The sequence below is a fragment of the Lontra canadensis genome, unplaced genomic scaffold (genome assembly GCF_010015895.1).
Source record: "Lontra canadensis isolate GAN:19392208 unplaced genomic scaffold, GSC_riverotter_1.0 scaffold11, whole genome shotgun sequence".
Classification (NCBI taxonomy): Eukaryota; Metazoa; Chordata; class Mammalia; order Carnivora; family Mustelidae; genus Lontra; species Lontra canadensis.
The window spans coordinates 3,886,627-3,906,926 of record NW_022631005.1 but is presented as its reverse complement, the minus strand read 5'-3'; the positions used below and the strand labels follow the sequence as shown (position 1 = coordinate 3,906,926).

The following is a 20,300-nucleotide window of genomic DNA, read 5'->3' as shown; positions in this document are numbered from 1 at the left end:
ATTTTACAGAGAGAGAGATCACAAGGAGGCAGAGAGGCTGGCAGAGAGAGAGGGGGAAGCAGGCTCCCCGCTGAGCAGAGAGCCCGATGTGGGGCTCAATCCCAGGACCGTGAGATCATGACCCAAGCCAAAGGCAGAGGCTTTAACCCACTGAGCTACCCAGGCGCCCTGCAAACATTGATTTTTTAAAAAAAGATTTTATTTATTTATTTGAGAGAGAGAGAGCAGCAGAAAGAGGGAGAAGCAGGCTCCCCAGCTGAGCAGGAAGCCCAACACAGGGCTTGATCTGAGGACCCTGGGATCATGACCTGAGCTGAAGGCAGTCGCTTAACTGACTGAACCACCCAGACACCCCAGTGCATTTTATTTTTTAAGTTGAGTTGGAAACACGGTTGTTTTGTTTCCAGTGTGCTTCAAGTGCTTCTTGGAAGTTCACAGACTCTGAGTGGAAATAGATTTTGGGCGATCTCGACTCCGACACTTCTTCCTTTTTAGGGTGAGAAACCTGAGGTGTGTACGATTTGCATCTGAGCAGAGCACTCTAGGACTGCAGAGCTTCTGTTCATGGTGTGTTGAGGAGTCGGCTTTGGGCCAAAAGCTCATCTGTTGGTCTTCAGGCTCTATTGGGCACCAACAGGTTGTCAATTGCTAAACTCAAAGTCCCCACTTGCTCCCACGGCACAGTCTGATGCACCATGTACACTTTCTCTGCACTTTCCTCTGCCGGCCTGTTTTCCAACATAGCCATTCCAAGCTGTTTGGATGCTCTGATACAATAGCACAGTTCATTTGGTCATTTCAACCAAAATTAATTGTTGATGATACCCTAACTAACGTACATGGTTCTAACTGCACTTGAGCTCCCTAGTAGAGGACTCAGTACCTCAGGGCAAAATAAAATGAGGTATTCTAAAGGCGATTTTTTTTTTTTTTTGGATGTGATGTGATATTCTTTAAAGACAAAGAATCATGGTTCTGTGCCTTGATTATCTTTGAGTAAAGTACTTTTATTTTCTCATTTCATACACTACCTAAGACATAGGATATTGTAAAATCTCATTTTCTCCATGTCTACCTTCACAGTCTTCAGACTGCCAGATTTCGTGGCATTTTTTTCTCACTCATTTCACACAAAGATATATTGGTATGCACAAATGTTGAATTTCACCATATATTTTCTTGCCTGGCAGCATAAATAAGCTGTTAATACGCAAAGCATTACAGACATTCTCTATGGTTAAACGTGACAGAACATCAGTAGTTACTCATTCTTTTACATGTCTTTACTTAGAAACGTAATAAGTTGATATTCTATCTGCAACCTGACCCAAAAAGTTACTTTTACATTTACATAATGTTAATGGAAATTTGTAACCGGAGTCTCATTATGGGTCGCAATTACTTTGCTGGGGGAAAAAAACCAACAAAACAGCAATGACAGAATTGGGTTGGTAACCATTCTCTCAAAATAAGTTTTGCAAACAGAAGCTTTCATGTAATTAGATTACTTTAGCCTGAAATTTTTTCTACTGTAGCAACATCCTACCCATTGGGAAGGAAACAGAAAAGGACTTGGTGTATATATAGGTCTGTTCCATATGTCAGAGTCTCATGTTCCAGTTACACAAATTTTTTTTGTCGATTTGGAGAAGACGGTCATCTGAGTTCTAGAGACACAAGGCAGATGAGAAGCAGCAAATTAGAATCGAGGACTAGAAACATACCCAACTCATGAAATTGAACTTCCTGACATCGTAGAGCACTTTGCTGGTGACAAAATGACCATGGACAGTCCCCCACCGGCAGGAGAAGAAGCAGACAAAGAGTGCCTGGACGGCTAAAACACGGGGCGGGCAGCACTGTGGTATGGTGCTGGGGGTTATTATTTTCTGGATCGATAACGCTACACTCATCATTTTAGAAAAAAACACTAAACTATCATCATTTGACACATATTGCCAATGTGGCCACTGTGTACTGGACCATAAGTCCATGAAAGTCCTCTGGGAACATGGAGCCCAGAGTGAATTAAAGCCTGTGGGACTTCACGTCACAGTCACTCGCAACCAGGCCACAACGTGGGTCCATCCAGAGGGTACAGAATAGAAAAGATATATTTGTTCTGAAAATGTCCATAAAAGTTTCAGACTCTTCTTCCTGAAGAATACAGAAAGCTGAAGTTTAAAATCATAGTTACCATGTCCAGGAGGTAAAACAAACACATGAACACACAGAGCTTGCAGGGCAGAGACATAGCCATGAGTGGGACACGAGGTCAAACGGAGCCACCGTCTTCTCCACACAGGCTGTCCCACTTCTGCTGCCTCAGTGCTGGCCTTGAGCGCAAGGGGACAGCTGCACGGTTGCCAAGCGGAAGGAGGCCAATGGAGCCTTGTCCTGAAATCTCTCCAGGACTTAGGCTTGATATTCTAGCCATACTAATTGTAGCAATTCATTCAGGTTGAATTTTGAATCTTTGGGTCCTTTCATTTCAAATGCAAGCATCCTGGGCAGTGATAACTGTGAAGCCTTCTGTTACTGGAAATGAGCATCAGAAAGCTTTTTTTCTGGAGTGGGCAAAAGGATGAGCAAGAAATGGAGCCTGTGAAGTGGACATGAAGAGAAATGGACTGTTTTGCATTTTTGTGTCTGGCCAAACATGTGCTATAGTTCCAATGAAGGCTTTATTTTTAATTTTTTTTAGTAGGCTCCATGCCCAGTGTGGAGGCCAACATGGGGCTTGAACTCAGGACCCTGAGATCAAGACCTGAGCTGAGATCAAGAGTTGGATGCTTAACTGACTGAACAACTCAGGTGCCTGTTTTTAATGTGTTTCCTTAGTTTTAAAATGTCCCATGGCCCTCACATAAATTGGCCTTGCCAGCACCAGACTCCCAATAATACATTCTTATGCCAGAGCGACCTCAACCAGCTTAGTCAAGACTAAGAATAGCAATCCAGCCTGGTCGTCATCAGCCTCTTTTTGCTTTTGCTTCTTCTCAAAGAAGCTTTGTTCATTCCTAACCCTGAGAGAAGCTCACTGCTCCCTAGGAAATATGGTGAAGATGTTCATTCTGGTTCAAAAGAACCACAATTTTAAAGTCTTCATTTTATTCCTAAGCATGGCTATATTAACTTAGTCCGCTGATTCCATAACAAATATGGAGGAGCTGAACAAGTGGAAACATAGGAAAATCACATTATTCATTAGGAAAAAAAAAATTCCTCCTAAAGTTTTTTAAAGGCTTTTAGAAATTTTGTTAATAAGGATTATAACAACGTTTAAATTTTTTGAATAGGGTGAACTATCCTGCCCAAGCTTTGGGTGTTTCTTTCTGCTTACGTGTTCCATTTGAGCAGTTGTCTTGCCATTTCCACCATTCCCCATTGTTGACAAGCTAACTAAAGTTAGAAACAGCTGCAGGAACAATGATCCCATAGCCAAGCAACCATGGCACTCAGTCCCTTTAAAAATATGATCACAAGTTATATGGGGATTAGATGGGAAGTTAAGTTTTAACGTTAGAATGTGCAGGTAAGAAATTTAAGCATGGTTAGGTTTTTCTGAAAATCTACTTGCTAAAAGTAGTTTGTTCATGGTGCCTTCCACTTGTAGCTGCAAAAGTCCTAAATTTCAGCTGGGAAAGGTCAAAGATTTAAAATGCATTTCTAGGGCACCAAAAGAAAGAAGTGCCAGCAACTTTGTCAAAGGAGCTCATGTGTCAGAAAGAAACTGATTCCATTTCACGTACTCATAGCACCATGAACACTCTTTGGTCTTATAAATCATCTTCAGTGGAAGTGCATACATTCTGAAGCCGCAGAAATAAGATTGTGCTTATCATTTATTGGTCTTAAGATTTTTGATCCAAAGCAGATTTAAAATTTCATGGTTTAGAATTACAGCATTAAGGCTCAGCCTTTCTCTGTTCATCACCTAGTTTTTGAATAGAAGTTGATCTTTCTCATTTAAACAAGCAGACGTAACCCAGTGATTAGTGATTATCAGATTGATGACTGAGACCCTCTTCCTTTCTCTAGACTGAAATTTAAAATGTATATCACATTCTAGTACAAGAATAAAGAATATAAAATTTTCTTTTCCAATGGATACTTATTAGTAACAGGACATATATTTTCCCTTTTCTTTTTTATCCTATTTATTTTTATTAAAAATAGAAATTATATTTTTAATTGTGGTAAAATACATGTAACATAAAATGTACCATCTTAACCATTTTAAGGTTAAGGTTAATATTAAGTACACTCATATTGTTCTACTATCATTACCACTATCCATTTCCAGAACTTTGTCATCGTCCCAAAAAGAAATTCTGTACCCATGAAACAATACTGGGGACATGTTTTTTAATACAAGAATCTGTGGTTTCCTCAGATGTGGTAGTTATACCTACAATCACAGATTATGATTTTGAGGGGAAAGAGTTCCTGCCCAAGTTCTATGTGAATAACTCAGGATGTAGTCCTGATATATCTCAATCCCATTTGTGTTTTTCCACTAAAATTGAACATGTGCATGTTAAAACACTGAATGTCAAAGAATTTAAATATTAATTGGTCATTTTATAAGTATACCAAATGAATATGATCTTCTCCAATATTTGTGTGAGTTCTAATAGAGAAATAGTTTTCAAATTTTGAAACTATAGTTCTTGCCATTTCTTCAGAATGTTACTGATTTTTCGGTTTAAGTGTTTAATATTGTCTCTGTGGCTGGCTTAATTGGTAGCTTAAAACAAGCATTCAACAATATCATTTACCATATGTCATAAACAACAGTATAGGTGTGTGAGAAGCAAAAATCGCATCAGTGTAATGATTTCCATGTATGCAAATCTGCTAGGGCCTTTATAGGTAATTGTCTACAAGAAATGTTAAAGAGAAGGTCAAGGTTTGGTTCTTACAATATGCAGGATTTGAAATAAGCATTTGGAGAAAGCAAATATTTTTAGGGCAGACATGTTTTTTCTGCATTACAGGTCTAAAATCTAGCCTTTATTCCCGTCCAAATAATTTATTTGCTGTCATTGAAAAGAATTTTAATGTGTTTCTGACTTTTCTTATCATAGCTCAAATTTATCAACCATGACATTGTTCATTTTTTTGCTGTTAAATGCTTCCATATAATCTGAGAAGGTTTATGTTTTTCTGTACTTCTCTTTGCTGATAATATAAAGAGAGAGTTGCCTATCAATATGTTTATCTTTCTTAAATATGGGAAAGGGAACAGAAAGTGGTGTGTTTAATGGAACTGGACTGCTTAGGGCTTCGGTTCACTGGTAAAGTTGAACTATGTGTTCTTAAGGCTGTCATAATGCATGCTCCACTCTCGGTTGGTTGCCATATGCTCTGTTTATACACAAGTTAGCATTGCCATCAGTGGTGATGCCGTCCCTTTACTTTCCGGTTTGGAAGGATATCTAAAGTTAGTGGCCTATATCTAAAAAGGAAATCTCTTCTGGAAACTGCTCATGAAAAATAATTTTTTACCTGGATTTGGGCGAGTAAAGTATTTTTCCTGTTAAAATATTTTCCTGCTAAATCTCATATTGGGACTCCTCTTTTATCCCACTAATGTCTTGGTGGTCTGAATGTCGACCCTTCATTGACCTCTGCAACAGGAACAGCTCATTGGAGCTTAGTATATTTATTCCTGATACTATAAGAGAGCCTTGGGAGGCAGAGGAATCTGGGGCAAATGCTAAGACACAGAGAACGGAATGTATGGGAAACGTAATGTCAAATAAATACGAATAAGAAAATTAGAGTTGTTAAAAATCTGATATGTTCAAAACTGTCTTATTTGGAAGCCAAGGGATATTCTATGCTTATAAATCTAATTTTAAATTAAAAATCAAGGGACACTTGGTTGGCTCAGTTGGTTAAGCATCCGACTCTTGATTTTGGCTCAGGTCATGATCTCAGGGTTGCAAGATCAAGCCCTGCATGGGGATGTGCACTGGGCATTGAATCTGCTTAGGATTCTCTCTCCCTCTCCCTCTACCCCTTCCCCACACTCTCTAAAAAATTACACATCAAAAAGTACAAAGAACAATTTATATTTAAATTTAGGAATATGTTTAAATTCTCATTATGTGTTCACTTAGCACATTTGTTTCCTATTGAAAAATCACTGAATACGTTTTGAGGATTATGAATATTTTGAAGTGTTAAGATTTTTTTATTTATTACAAGTCAATATTAGTGTCCTCATTTTAAGGAAATCACCTCTTTCTTTTCATTGAACTGCAGCTCAAAGAGTCATTCAAAGATATCAAAAAGAAATTCAACAATTTAAAGTTTAATTACACTAAGAAAAATGAAAAGGCTCGGAATCTGAAGGCTCTTAAATATCAAATTCAACAAGTTGATGTGCATGCTGAAAAAATACAGGTAAAGAGAAAGTGCGGGTGGCGTGTCTCTGTGTGTGTCTGTGTGTTTGTGCATGCATGCACTACTATGATTATTACAAAATCAGTTTGCATTTCAATTCTAGATGCCTAACCCTTGGGCTTTTTTGCAACATCGGGATTCAGATGGTAGTTTTCTGCTTTTGTAACAGTTGAGTTCCTCATGTAAAATGTATAAGTTAATTTATCTCTTGAGGCAGCTCTAGAATGAATTCTACCGAATCTACCCAGCCTCTCTGCTTCCATTCTTCCCCAGAGCACACACACATGCACACACACACATGTGCACACCTCTTATACACCCCATTTCCTTTCCTTGTACATGCTTATGTCAGGAACTTACTCCATTACTCCCAGAACCTCGTATACTACCTCAATTACCGCATGAACCAGCTACATAATTTGAATATTTTTCCCAGGGAGACAGTGAGCTTCTTGAAGATAAGAAAATATTTTATGATCATTGTCTTTTTTTAAAATCATACTATCATTCTTGAAATCTGGAATAAGACCTGGTATGTAGTGAATTTTTTATATGATTTTAATGATGGATCAGTAAACTATGTGGGAGAAAACCCATTTTTTCCAAAATACATTTGTGATTATTATGATTTTAATATATCATCGGGGAGAAGGCTGCAAAAGTTTTCCCCAAGTTTTTCTCTTAATAAATTATCACCAGCTAGCCTCATAAATAAAAATTGAATTTTGTTTTAAAAACTGTTTCTTTTTTGCATAGGCTTTGAAAAAGAAAATGGAAAAAGTTGAGAATAAAACTTCTGATTCTTTCTTGAATTATCCAAATAATAAAGTTAATGTTCTTTTGGAAGCCATGAAGGATTTGCAAAAACATGTGGATGAGTTTGACAAAGTTGTAACAGATTACAAGATGAATTTGGACCTGACAGAGCACCTCCAGGAGATGATAGAAGAGGTATCCTTTTCTTGTTGAAATGGTATCCATATGTAATGTTTTTAAAAATTGCTCTGTTACTTTAAAACAACGCTACTGCAGTTAATTTTTTTTAATATTTCATTTATTTATTTGAGAGAGAGACAGTGAGAGAGAGCATGAGCAAGGAGAAGGTCAGAGAGAGAAGCAGACTCCCTGCGGAGCAGGGAGCCCGATGCGGGACTCGATCCCAGGACTCCAGGATCATGACCTGAGCCGAAGGCAGTCATCCAACCAACTGAGCCACCCAGGCGTCCCATGCAGTTAATTTTGTCATTAAATCTATGCATCTTCCTCCTTTTCATGATTATTACCTTAGGATAATTTCTTAAAGTAGAATTGCTGGACCAAAGGGGATGAATTGTGCAAAGTTTGATAGCATTGTCCAATTGTTCTTCAGAGAGATTTTACTAATTTGCTCTTATCAGCAACATAGGAGTTTCTAATTTCTCCATAACACTATCAACTCAAGATGCTGAACCATCATGAAATTATGCTCACTGCTGGATATCTGTTTAAAATACTCAAAGTGACTTATTTATTTCATGGAACTTGCAAATGTTTAGAAAGAAATGTGATAGTGGGGTGTTTCATGTACACAAATTGTTATTGGTGTTATTTTTGTTTTTGTCGAGAGGATAAATGGTAGAGGATGCATAAGCTGTAGGAAATTTGACAAATTACAGTTGTTATTTGCACACCTCATGCTGAAGAAATTCCACACTTGAAGTTCTTTGTGGCCCATTATTCTGTGATACAGAACGTCTCTCTGCCACGGATGCAGCAGATTTTAGATTTGACATGGCACTGAGGAAGATGAGGATGATCATTCCTCTGTGTCTGACCCATAGGTTTGCTGTGACCCTGTGGCACTTATCGACAGCCAGCTCCTAACCGACTCATGTGTTTCTGTTTCTCACTCATCATAATCACTCTGGCCATGGGCAGACGCATTCCTTCCATCACCGTTATTTAGTATTTTTGGTGAGAAACTGTCTCAGTTCTCCACTGTGCTTTGAAAATATGACTTGAGTAACTTCTATTAAAAACAAAACAAAGCAAAAAGGTCAAATGCTCTTCCTCAACCCATAAACGAAATCTCATTCTTAGAAGAGAATTTATTTATTAAGCAGGCAGTACTTTATCCATGTGTTGTTAATTACTTCAATTATTTTGGCAGGATTCTGTATGTTTGAACTTTTTGTCTTTTCTTTTAGCTGATATTTGAATTCTTTTCCATGCCGTATGCTTTTTATATTTCCTGTACTTGTTAGTCTGCAATGTTCTTAGCAAGTCTATTTCAGGCAAATCTAAGAAGGCAGGAAAATCAAATGAATCTCCATACCTTTATTTTCTTATCTAACTCTACTACCCAAGTGTAGAAGCCTATGATCATATTTTGACATTTTCCTTATTATGACTTAGAAAGTTCAAACTAATGTGATTATAAAGTTTGAGGAAATTGAAATTTGATACTTCAGTGGTCAAAATGAAGAACTTTAGAACATGGTATCTTTTTAATCTATGCTTATCCCATTTTAATTTAGTGTCACTTTTGGTATGAAGATGCAAGTGCCACAGTTGTAAGAGTTGGAAAATATTCCACAGAATGCAAGACAAAGGAAGCTGTGCAAATTCTCCACCAGCAATTCAATAAATATATCATGCCCTCCGTGCCTCAGCAAGAAGAAAGGATTCAGGAGATCAGTGACCTAGCTCAGCGCTTATATGGTGAGGTCTCTTTTTTAAAATAACCAGCAATTTGCCCTTGAACAAATCTATAGGGAACCTAATCCAGCAGAAAGCAGAGCATGACAAGCCCTCAGGGTCCTCACTACAGCAATTATTCAGGCAAGAGACTCAAGATAAGCACCCATATCTACAAAAGTAAACAGCCAGGAATAGAGGAAGGCATTTCTGCCTCCAGGAGAGGAAGTCTTTGGATTTTTTTTAAAGACTTTATTTATTTATTTCACACACACACACACACACACACACACAGATCACAAGTAGGCAGAGAGGCAGGCAGAGAGAGGGCGGGGTGGGGTTGGGGGGTGCGGAGCGGGGAGCCTGATGCGGGGCTTGATCCATGGACCTTGAGATCATAACCTGATCTGAAGGCAGAGGCTTAACCACTGAGCCACCCAGGCACCCCAAGGAAGTCTTTGGATTTTAATTATCTTGTGTAAACCCTCCTTTTCTATTCTCTTTTCTCCCCTATTCCTGTTGGTCATCCCCCGGGTTATAAGTAGACAAAACAAAACAACAGCAACAACAAAAAAAACCAAACTCATTTCCATGAGGGTGACTTCTTAAAAAACATCAAAACTCCCATAATACTTAAAGTGGGTGTTAAGCTAAAATTGATGTCTCTAGTCCTCATATTTCTATGAGGGGTGTGGTTTGTAGATTTAAGAAACAGATGGTTTGGTTAGTAGATTTAAGGAACAGTTCCCTTGCCTTCCTCTCCCTTATGGAATAAACAGGAGAACTCAAATTATCATCTCACTGGTTCTGCTTTTCTCTTCTCCATGACCAGGAAAGAGAATACAGTTGCCAGTCTCAAGAGTCTTTCTATCTAAAGGAGGCCCTCATTTCAGAAACCCTCTGGGTGATGATGGCCCTTGGGGGTGCTGAGGAATAAGTTTCATGAATCCCCTGATATTGTTCCTATTGACCAATGGTAGTTCCCAGTGGCCAGGCAAATCTAGCTTAGAAAGAAGATAACAATGGGTGGTACAGAATGTTTCAGCTGGCTGCCCACAATACTGCCAGGTGGATATTTTCTCACGCAACATGAAATGCTACCCATGGATAGCCATAAAAATGTGTAGAAACATATATACTGTACTACCCAATATTAAATTATTAAGAATGTATTGTTAGTACTTTTCCAAAAGGAAAAGGTAGAAACATAAAAATAATAAACTATGGATTGAAAAATTAATGGAAATGAATGTGATATCTCATTCTTACCATAGTTACTGTGTAAGTGCCTTAAAATGTTGTGAACGCCCTCTGCTTCCACAGCATTGTATATGGTTCCCTCTATTTTTGTACTTTCCACACTGTAGTGAAATTATTCATCTGTTCATCTGTCTTTTCTATTGACCATAAACTCCTTGAGGGCAAGGGAAGCATATTTTGTTACTGTATTTGAGTGCGTATTCAATTTCAGGATCCTATTAAGTACTCACAGAGACCCAACACTAGTTTAATTCCCCTCCCTTCATGTATATCCTGCGTCCTGCTTTATCTGTGTTCCTGGCCCTTATACCAACTGACAGATTGTATAGTTATTTGTCTATTGTCTGGCTTTTACACCAGCATGCAAACTCCATTGAGAGAAGGGATTTTACCTGTTAGTTTACTTCTTCATGATACATACTAAGTGCTTAACAAATATATGATGAATAAATGAATCATTGACTGAATACCTTGAACAAATAAATAAATGTGAATCTTCATCTGCTCAGTAGAGAAGCTATGTAATTTTTTAAAATTCATAATAAGTAAAAAGCTTTAGGAATATTATTTTAACTCTTACAGACCACCCAAACATCATTGGACCCAGAATTGTAAAGCAAATAAATTTATCTCAAAAAAATTTTTTGAGTACCTATTATGTATGAGGAGGTATAATTGATAAAAAGATAAATAAAACTTAGTTCCTTCATTCAGGAATCCACAGCCTAGACCTGGAAGTCACGTTACAGTAAATGCAGCCAGAAAGGCATGTGTATTGGTTTGCTAGAGTTAACATCATGAAATACTATAGACTGGGCAGCTGAAACAAGAGAAATTCATTTCCTCACAGTTCTGGAAGCTGAAGTCCAAGATCACAAGATCATGGTGCTGACAGGGTTGGTGTCGCCTGAGGCTTCTCTCCCAGACTGGCAGCTAGCTGGCTGCCTTCCTGCTGCCTTTTCACATGGGCATCCCTCGCGCACTTGCTTGTCCTGGTGTCCCTCCCTCATCTTACACTGGTGGGATCCACTCACACTGGATTAGGGCCCCAACCTCATGGCCTCATTTTAGTTGAATCACCTCTTTAGAGAGCTTATCTCCAATTGTGGTAACGTTCTGAGATACTGGGGACTGAGGCTTCAACATGGCAAGTTCTGGAGGAGACACAATGCAGCCCGTAACGTTGTGAAATACTGCTTAGTCTAAACCCTGGAGTCTGCAATCCTGGTTTCAAATCCCTGCTTCTGCATTACTGTCTGGGCAGCCTGAAGAGGCTCTCTGGGCCTCAATTTCCTCATTTGTAAATGCAATAGGGCCTAGAAAATCCAAGGAAAAATGCATTAATGCATATAAAGTACTTAGCTATAGTCAAATAATAAGCATTCCTGCGTGGTAGCTATTTTTGTTATTATTCCAGTAGAGAGAAAATCTACGTGGGGAGGATTAAGAACATCTCACAAAGATACTGGTATCTGAAGTAGACAGCAGGGAGTCCGGGGGAAGGGCATTCCTGGTGGAGGAGAGACTACTTGCTGTGGAGAAGAGGCGTACTTTGACCAGAGACTAAGTATGTGAGAGATCTACGGTGACAAATATTCATCAGAAGCACCTTGAAACTGTTTTTGAATGCATAAATGAAGAATTGACCATGTTCTGAACAGGAAACAACTGATTAGAGTGGTGCTTTAAGAATATTAGCATAGCAACATGATTTAGGTTACATAAAAGTGACAAGGTACAGCAAATATAATCATTTTTCTGGGGTACCTGTTTTTTCAAAAAATGTCTTCATTCATTTATTTATTATTATTTTTTTAATATTTATTTATTTGACAGAGAGATCACAAGTAGGCAGAGAGGCAGGCGGAGAGAGAGGAGGGGAAGCAGGCTCCCCGCTGAGCAGAGAGGCCGATGCGGGGCTTGATCCCAGGACCCTGAGATCATGACCTGAGCTGAAGGCAGAGGCTTAACCCACTGAGCCACCCAGGCGCCCCTCATTTATTTTTCTATTCAACAATATTTATTAAGCACTTACTATCTATCAGCCTTTACACCAGACACTGGGGAGGTGAATTGATGCCTGGGATTTTTTTTTTTTTTCCTGCTAAGGATTTGACCTCAAAAAGAGGTTTTTTTGTCCCCTTTCTCCCCAGGTTTTGAAGAAGGGCAGAAATACGCTGAGAAAATAATGGCAAAACACAAAGAGGTTCTTGAATCTATCACTGAATTATGTGTCTCTCTCACAGAGCTTGAAGAAAAGCTGAAGGTAATTTCTTCTTCCCAGAATATGTATTTTCAAGTGATATAAATAAAAATGTGTTGATAAGTGTCTTCTAGTGCAAAGATGTTCTAATAGAAATTCTCAAGGGACATAATGTGCACATTTGTTTCACAGCTTTCTAGCATAATTATCTGGGTGTTTCTGATAATTAATTCTGTTTCTTTTCCATCACTGCAGAGAAAAATATTGCTGGGAAAGAGGACTAAACACAATTAAGGTGTCTCATTTACATTTTCATGGATCACATCCTAAAGGATAAATGTGTGCCATTAAAATCAAAGTAAAGTCTGTATTAAGTAGCCTTATGTTTTCATTCTCAAATAATAAATGGAAGGGCTTTTTTCCCCCCTTCCAAATTGTGGCCCCAGAGAAAATAAAATTAAATCCTCAGGTGTTATATTCATTGAACATTTAGCTTCATAGAAGTTTTAAACTAATCATTAGCATCCTTCATGAAATAAAAAGTTGATGGAATAAAGACTAGAGAGGAAATATGTTGATATCTAATGTCTAGGCAAATTCAGTTAAAAGAGAGAAATGCATATATTCTTTTGTCTGTATTTTGTGAAAACTAGCTTCATTAGTACTGTTTTAGTGACTGGCTGAAAGAACTGGTTACTTAAGATGGAGAGAATAACGAGGTAATTAAGAACATAGGCTTTAGAGTAAAACACAGCTGCCTAGGAATACCAGTCCTCCAAATTATTGGACTTGTGATTTGGGGTGAATTACCTCATCTCTTTGTGTCTCAGTTTCTTGATCTGTACAGTGGAGTGAATAGGGAAACCTAATCACAGAGTAACCCTGAGAATTGAAATGTGAAAATATTTATAATTATAATGATCATTGTTGATATCGAGACATAAGGGTGCTCTCATAGTTCAGAGTAGAATTATATTTCTAGCAACCATTTTTTCTGTATGAATTTCCATGTCATAAATTTGAGTACTCAGTCCATTCAAATTAGTTTGCTAAGCTTTTAATTGAGTGGGTGACCAAACAAATTATCTTTTTTCCTTAAGAAACTAAATCTTAAACTTTTTTACCATTTTATATAACACTGCAATGAACATCTTTGCACATAAAGTTTTTTTTTCTCTTGTATTGTTTCCTACACATAAACTCTCCAGAGCAGATTTGAGTAAATGAGCATGAAGTTGTTAATGTTTCTAATATACATAGGTTAAATTACATTCCACAAACATTTTACAATTTTAATGTCACCAGTAATATACGAATATGCCATATGCATATTATCTTTTTAAACAATGATCATTTCTTCTCCACCTTCACCCAGCCCTCTGAGGATCTGTTTCTTCTCCGGACTTCCAATACACAGCTTGAAAAGCACAGCTTTGCTGACTCTTTGCTCTCTATTATCTAGAACAGCCCTCCCATTTCTGTTGTACATCTTCAAGTGAGGTCCACTTAACAAAATTTACTCTTTTATCCCTTCATGGCCATTCTTTCTGAAAGCTCTTGCCACTCCCTCTGCCCACTTCCTCATCCCCCATTCTTTTTACACACCTTAGTTAGGATGGCACCCTCTTTTTCTCATTTTCAACCCATCACCTGGTTTCTCTTTTGCACTAGTCAGGAGCCTCCTAATTATACCCTCTAGCTAGATTACCCTTCCTAAATACAGCTGCTAGTATCATTTTTATACTCAAAGTACTCCACTATAAATTCTTCATTGCTTACCAAATAAAGTTGAAATTCAAGACCTTCCAATGTTCTGCGGCTGAGTGTCTTACCATCCCATATTCCCTAGATTTCTGCTTCCAAACCTCATGTACATGACCTTCAGTCTCTGTTTATCTACATTTTACTATCTCTCAAAGCCAAACCCAAATGTTGCCTCTTTTTCAACTCCTTTGTTAGGCTTTTGCAAGTCCTTTGTCCCTTCCTCTCTGATCCCCCAGAACACTTGTATTCTTTCCTACTATAATCATCACATGTAACTACTATCGCTACCCCAACCCATCTATTTGATTACACCTGAGAAAACCCTATGGTTCTGTTCAGTTTAGGGTTCCACACAACATTTAACACTGTGCTTTGCCTAAGGCGGATTTTCTAGAAAGAGTTTTGGCATTTGTAGTAAAAACTCAAAGGATTGGTACAGAGAAGAAGAATCCTTCAATAGCTCAAAAAGGTTTGATTTGGGTAGATATAAAAAATGAGGAAGGGCCTCTCTGGCAAGATTTATGGGTATCAACAAGGCTCTTACAAGTTAGACCCTGAACAAAAGCTTGTCAAAGAATGCTTATTAACACTTTACAGATATTTGCATGAGAGCATAAATGTCTAGTTTTTATGTTTTTAAGGTTGGTGCTATGGGCATTTTGTAGGTGTTATTAAAAGTAGGCCCAGAAATCCCTATCAAAGCTGAAATAATGATAATAATCCTTTCTATTTGTATAACAATTTGGGATATACAAAGGCTTTTCATATATATATTACTTCAGTGATTTCCAAATACCCTTATGATGGTGGTAAGGCAAATGTTGTTTTCCTATTTTATCTATTTATTTATTTATTCATTCATTCATTCATTCATTCAAGGAGAGGGAGAGAGAAAGAGCATATGAGCAGAGGCAGGAGGGGTAGGGAGAGAAGCACAAGCAGCCTCCTATGCAGGGCTCAATCTCACATCCCTGAGATCATGGCCTGAGCTGAAACCAAGAGTCGGATGCTTAACCACCCAGGTTAATGAGCCAGCCAGGGGCCCCATTTTCCTTGTTTTAGAGGTGGAGTTCAAAGAAGGTAAAAGTGCTTTGCCTGGGGCCTCACCATCAGTAGTGGTGAACTCTATAATTAAATACAATTCAAAATCTAGCATTCTTTCAACAACCACTGCCATTTTGAGATTAGATATCACATGTGTACTAAAGCGGAGTTAACTTATCCACTAATACCAACCAGCTTACATTTTAGAGTTAGACTAAAATCTGAATCTTCCCCCAAATTCTCTGAGTCCATATAGCACATGCACTTTGAGAAGTGTGCTATTTCTTTAAGGCCCATCTAATGACCATGTTCCAGGTGGAATAGAGAATGTTCTGGTGTGGTAAAATCCATCATCCTAAACTTGGTGTACCTAAGGCTCCTTTCACCTTTACAGAGTCTTTCCAGCCCTCACAGGGGCTCCCCAGCAGCTTGCAAGTTCGCGTACTTCCTTGACTAAAATAGCTCCATGAACTAAAGGAGCGTAATATCATCACCCACAGGAAACATCCTTTGTTCTCAACTTTTTTTCTTTACCATACTCAGTGATGTTTTCTTCCTCTCTTCACGAGTCTCCCAAACATTTGCTTATGCATATTCTCTGGATTTCCTCTTTGTTCTCCACCAAAATCTTCAGACATTTCTTCCTCAGCACTTCACCCCAAAGTGCTCCTAATGGTTAGATGGCCATGCGCAATGATTCCTTTCTCTAGAGAATGCTCCTGTAGGTGCATCCTACTGCAATAATGACTTTGTTCTGGCTGGGCCTTTGAACAACCAATTTTTACTGGCAATGAATTTTATCAAAGCAGTGAGGTGGATGGGGAGCTGTGAGCTTGACAAGATAATTTTGTAAATCACAACATGAGAGTCTTCAGTCTCTTGTGGAATACATTTGCAGAAAGGTTCCAAGTAGCCTATGTTTTCTTCCTAGGGGTTATTTTGTAGCGCTGTACTTCCAACTTTCCTGGCCCAGGCTCTCACTAACTATTGCTTTGTACAGCAGGGGGACATTTTAAAGACAAATGTGAATTTGGAAGACCTCCATGATGACTTCATCGACCTGCTAAAAGAACCAGCGAGAAATACACGGACACTGTTCAATGAAGAAAGGAATAAGGTAAAGAACATTATGTAATCTCAGTTATTCATTCTGTTTTGAGTTTAGAGTCCTTATTCATTGAAAAAAAAAGTGAATTAAAGCCTTCTTTTCTATCTGAATCAAATCTTTCAATGCACATGCAATGTGAATGTCCTTATCCTGTACTTCCCTTCTACACTTTACTTAGTTGTTCTTCTTCCATTTATGCTATTTTCCTCTGAGCATCTTCTGTTTAACAGTGGGACCACAGCATTGCACAGTGATATTGGGATAGCCCTTCAGTCACCATACTGTCACTCCAAACTACTACTATTTCTCCCACCTTTAGTTGCCTTTCCCATTTTCCTTTTACAGTCAATCCTAACTTCAAATTTGACTTCTATTATACCACCAAGCTATTGTTCTGTTGTTTCACACTATCCACTGGAAAATCTTAATACATGAAATTAGCTTGTGTCTTATTCCACTGAATCTATCTCTAAGTTGATATTTCCAGGTAATATACTAAAACATAGGATCCAACTGATATATAAATACTAAAGTACTTAAAATATTTAAATTACTTTAAAATCTATATATTACAAATAAATTAAATATGTAGCAAAAACTGCAAATATTCACAAAATGCAAATGTTTCATAATTTCAAACACATTATTTAAATCATATCATTACAGATTTTCAATATAAGTTGCTCTCTCTCTATTTATAGCTGCTGGACTATAATTAGCTCCTATCTTTCTGCTTTGCCAAATTTGCTTCTAGTGTTTCTCTTTCTCCCAAGGAACTGAAGGAACAAACAGAATCAACATTATTCTCAACTGCCCCCAAATTAATAAAGTATTCTTCTTGTGACATGAGAATTTAAAATAAATATCTCCCCACTTGTTGTTATCTCAAGGAGAATGATTTATCTTTCCTTCAAGTCAGTACAATTCTTAGATCTTCTATATAACCTTCTATAATCTTTTCCACAGGTTAAATCTATGTCAAGATCTATTGCAATTATACAATCTCCAGGCAGCAAGTATCATTATACAAACTGGCTTTTTTGGGGGATGGTCTTGAAGCATTTAAACCCTGATTCTACTCTGAAGCAAAGGAAAGCTGCCAAACCTTGATCACTCTGTTGAATCTTGGTGTTATATCAGATGGCCTTTGGTTACTGTGATTGGTCTCTGGGATTTCTCAATCTCAGTACTATTGATATTTTGGCCCAGATAATTCTTTGTTGTGGAGAGCTGTCCTGTGCATTATAGGATATTTAACAACATTCTAGGCCTCTATCAACTAGATGACAGTGGCACTCCCACTCCTCACCCAGTTGTCATAACCAAACAATGTTCGTGGACATTGCCAGATGTTCCCTGGAGAACAAAAGCACCCTTGATTGAGATCATCTCATTGAAATAGTAAAGAATAACATTCAATGCATCACATTTTCTTAACTAGGTAACTTTTTTTTTTAAAGATTTTATTTATTTATTTGAGAGAGTACAAGTGAGACAGAGGGAGCATGAGCAGAGGGGAGTGGCAGAGGGAGAGGGAGTAGCAGTCTCCCCACTGAGCAGGAAGCCCTATATGGGGCTTGATCCCAGGACCCTGGAATCATGACCTAAGCTGAAGGCAGACACTTAACTGACAGCCACCCAGATGCCCCTTCTTAACTAGGTTTCTAAGAGATACTAAATTCAACTTATTTTTTAAATTCTGTATATTGTCTATACTGTCAACCACACCCATTTACTAAGAATTGAAGTGCAACTCATTATTACCAAAGCAAACATACTCATTTATACTTAGTAAATATGGATTTTCTTGTTTTTATTTATTTTTCTTAGAAAAAAAATAAAGAAAAAGATTCCTTTAAATAAAAAAGCAAGGTTTATTTTCACTGTGAAATCAATTTTTTTTTAATATAAGTTGAAAGGTCATTTGTTATTTAGTATAAAAGTGAAGGCCCACAATTATAGCTGTCAAGAACTCTCACTGACATCATTTCACATATACATTCAGGTGCAGTTAGCACAGACAGCAAAATGAAAGGGTGACAGTAATCTTCCCTTTAAACAGCTCAATCACATTTACCATTTTATTATCTCTATCATTTATATTATGGGTCAGATGTGATGATTTCCCAAAAAGCCATATGGACAGATAACAAAAATACCAAGCAAAATAAAAGCTTATCTGGGAATCATTGTGTCCAATTCTGATACCCCAAATGGTGTTATCTTCTTTGGAAAGTTATTGGACTCAAAAAGAACAATTCCATTAGTGTTTGGTCAGAGGAAGATGGCAGCAGAGTAGGAGGGCCCGAGGCTCCTCTTGTCCCACAAACACAACTAGATAACTATCAAATCATCCTAAATATCCCAGAAAACAGCATGAAGACTGATGGAACAAACTCTACAACTAAAGGGAGAGAAGAGGCCATATCAAAGAAGGTAGAAAGTATGAAGAAGTGGTTTAGGAGAGAAACAGATCACCAGTGCTATGGAGGGGAGGGTGCTGTGGATGCAAAGGGTGAGAGAGGAACACACAGGAAAATGCACAAGGAGAACATTTTCCCAAAGACATTGGCTTGGAAAACAAGAGAGGCTGAATTTTGTGAGTTCTTGCAACCAGCAGGGCTTAAAGCCTGGAGTGTTAAAGATCATCAGGCTTGACTGGGATAGAGCCAGAGGGCACTGCCCTGCTCCTAGAGGGAAAGCAGGCAAACAACCTGGGGACAGACAGTGTGGAAAGAGCAATCTGAAGAATCCTGGGGCACACAGTGAGGAGATTGTTCACTTTTCTTGGAGTGGAGTGCATCCCTGAGAGGCAGTGTTTACAGAAATGCCTCTCCAGGAACAAAGGAACTGGGAGATACCATTTTCCTCCTCCAACCCTCAACATAAATACAGATCCATCTATGAGAAGCAGTGCAGTGCCAACACTAGCTACCTGACTTGCTTACAACAAGCCCCACACCCCTATACTCTCACAGGACTGCCCCTTTCAATCAAACTTGCCTCAGTCCTAGCACAGCAGCTCCTCCCCTGAACACCAGTACAAATTCCTGCCCACACTATGTCTCCCAACCAGAGTGTTCTGCAGGGCCTCAGTTCTGGTGGAGGTGGTGTCTGATCTCATTTCACAAGCAGATCAGAGCATATGTAGGTAAAACTCCCTACATAGAGGCAGGGGACCAAACACTGCCCACAGTATGCAAAAAAGCCTCTCCAGATGACTAGCCTGAAGGATAGAGCAGCCAAAATACAATAGGAGAGCACATGTAGCACACACCAGAGACACTCTCTGAAGTACCTCTTTGACATCAGCCATAGCATCTTCTTTCTTGATATGTCTCCTGAGGCAAGGGGAAAATATCAAAAATAAACTATTGGGACTTCATCAAGATGAATTAGGCCATTACTTTCAGCTTTCCCTCTATGGTCAGGAACAAGACAGGGATTTCTACTCTCATCACTATTATTTAACGTTGTACTGGAAGTTGTTGCCTCAGCAGTCACACAACAAAAAGAAATAAAAGGCATCTAAATTGGCAGGGAAGAAATCAAACTTTCACTATTTGCAGATGACATGAAACACTGTACAGAAAACCCAAAGGACTCTACCAAAAAACTGTTAGAACTCATAAACAAATTTAGTAAAGTTGAAGGATACAAAATCAAATACAGAAATCTATTGCATTTCTATACACCAATAATGAACAGCAGAAAAAGAAATTAAGGAATCAGTCCCATTTACAATTACACCAAATACAATAATATACCTAGGAATAAACCTAACCAAAAAGGTGAAAGACCTGTACTCTAGAAACTATAAAATATTGATGA

The 20,300-nt window shown here is 38.2% G+C and overlaps 1 protein-coding gene across 7 annotated transcripts in view; it reads left to right on the top strand.

Annotated features, from left to right (window-relative positions):
- Positions 1-20,300, top strand: part of CCDC141 (coiled-coil domain containing 141) — a 216,822-nt gene that overhangs the window by 177,512 nt on the left and 19,010 nt on the right. For 6 of the 7 annotated variants that reach the window (XM_032856023.1, XM_032856021.1, XM_032856020.1 and 3 more), the window contains 5 exons: positions 6,274-6,414; positions 7,171-7,365; positions 8,931-9,114; positions 12,504-12,616; positions 16,362-16,478. In XM_032856023.1, the coding sequence (XP_032711914.1) occupies positions 6,274-6,414; positions 7,171-7,365; positions 8,931-9,114; positions 12,504-12,616; positions 16,362-16,478 (750 nt within the window). The remainder of the gene's footprint in view (positions 1-6,273; positions 6,415-7,170; positions 7,366-8,930; positions 9,115-12,503; positions 12,617-16,361; positions 16,479-20,300) is intronic. The other variant, XM_032856018.1, reaches the window with a different exon arrangement.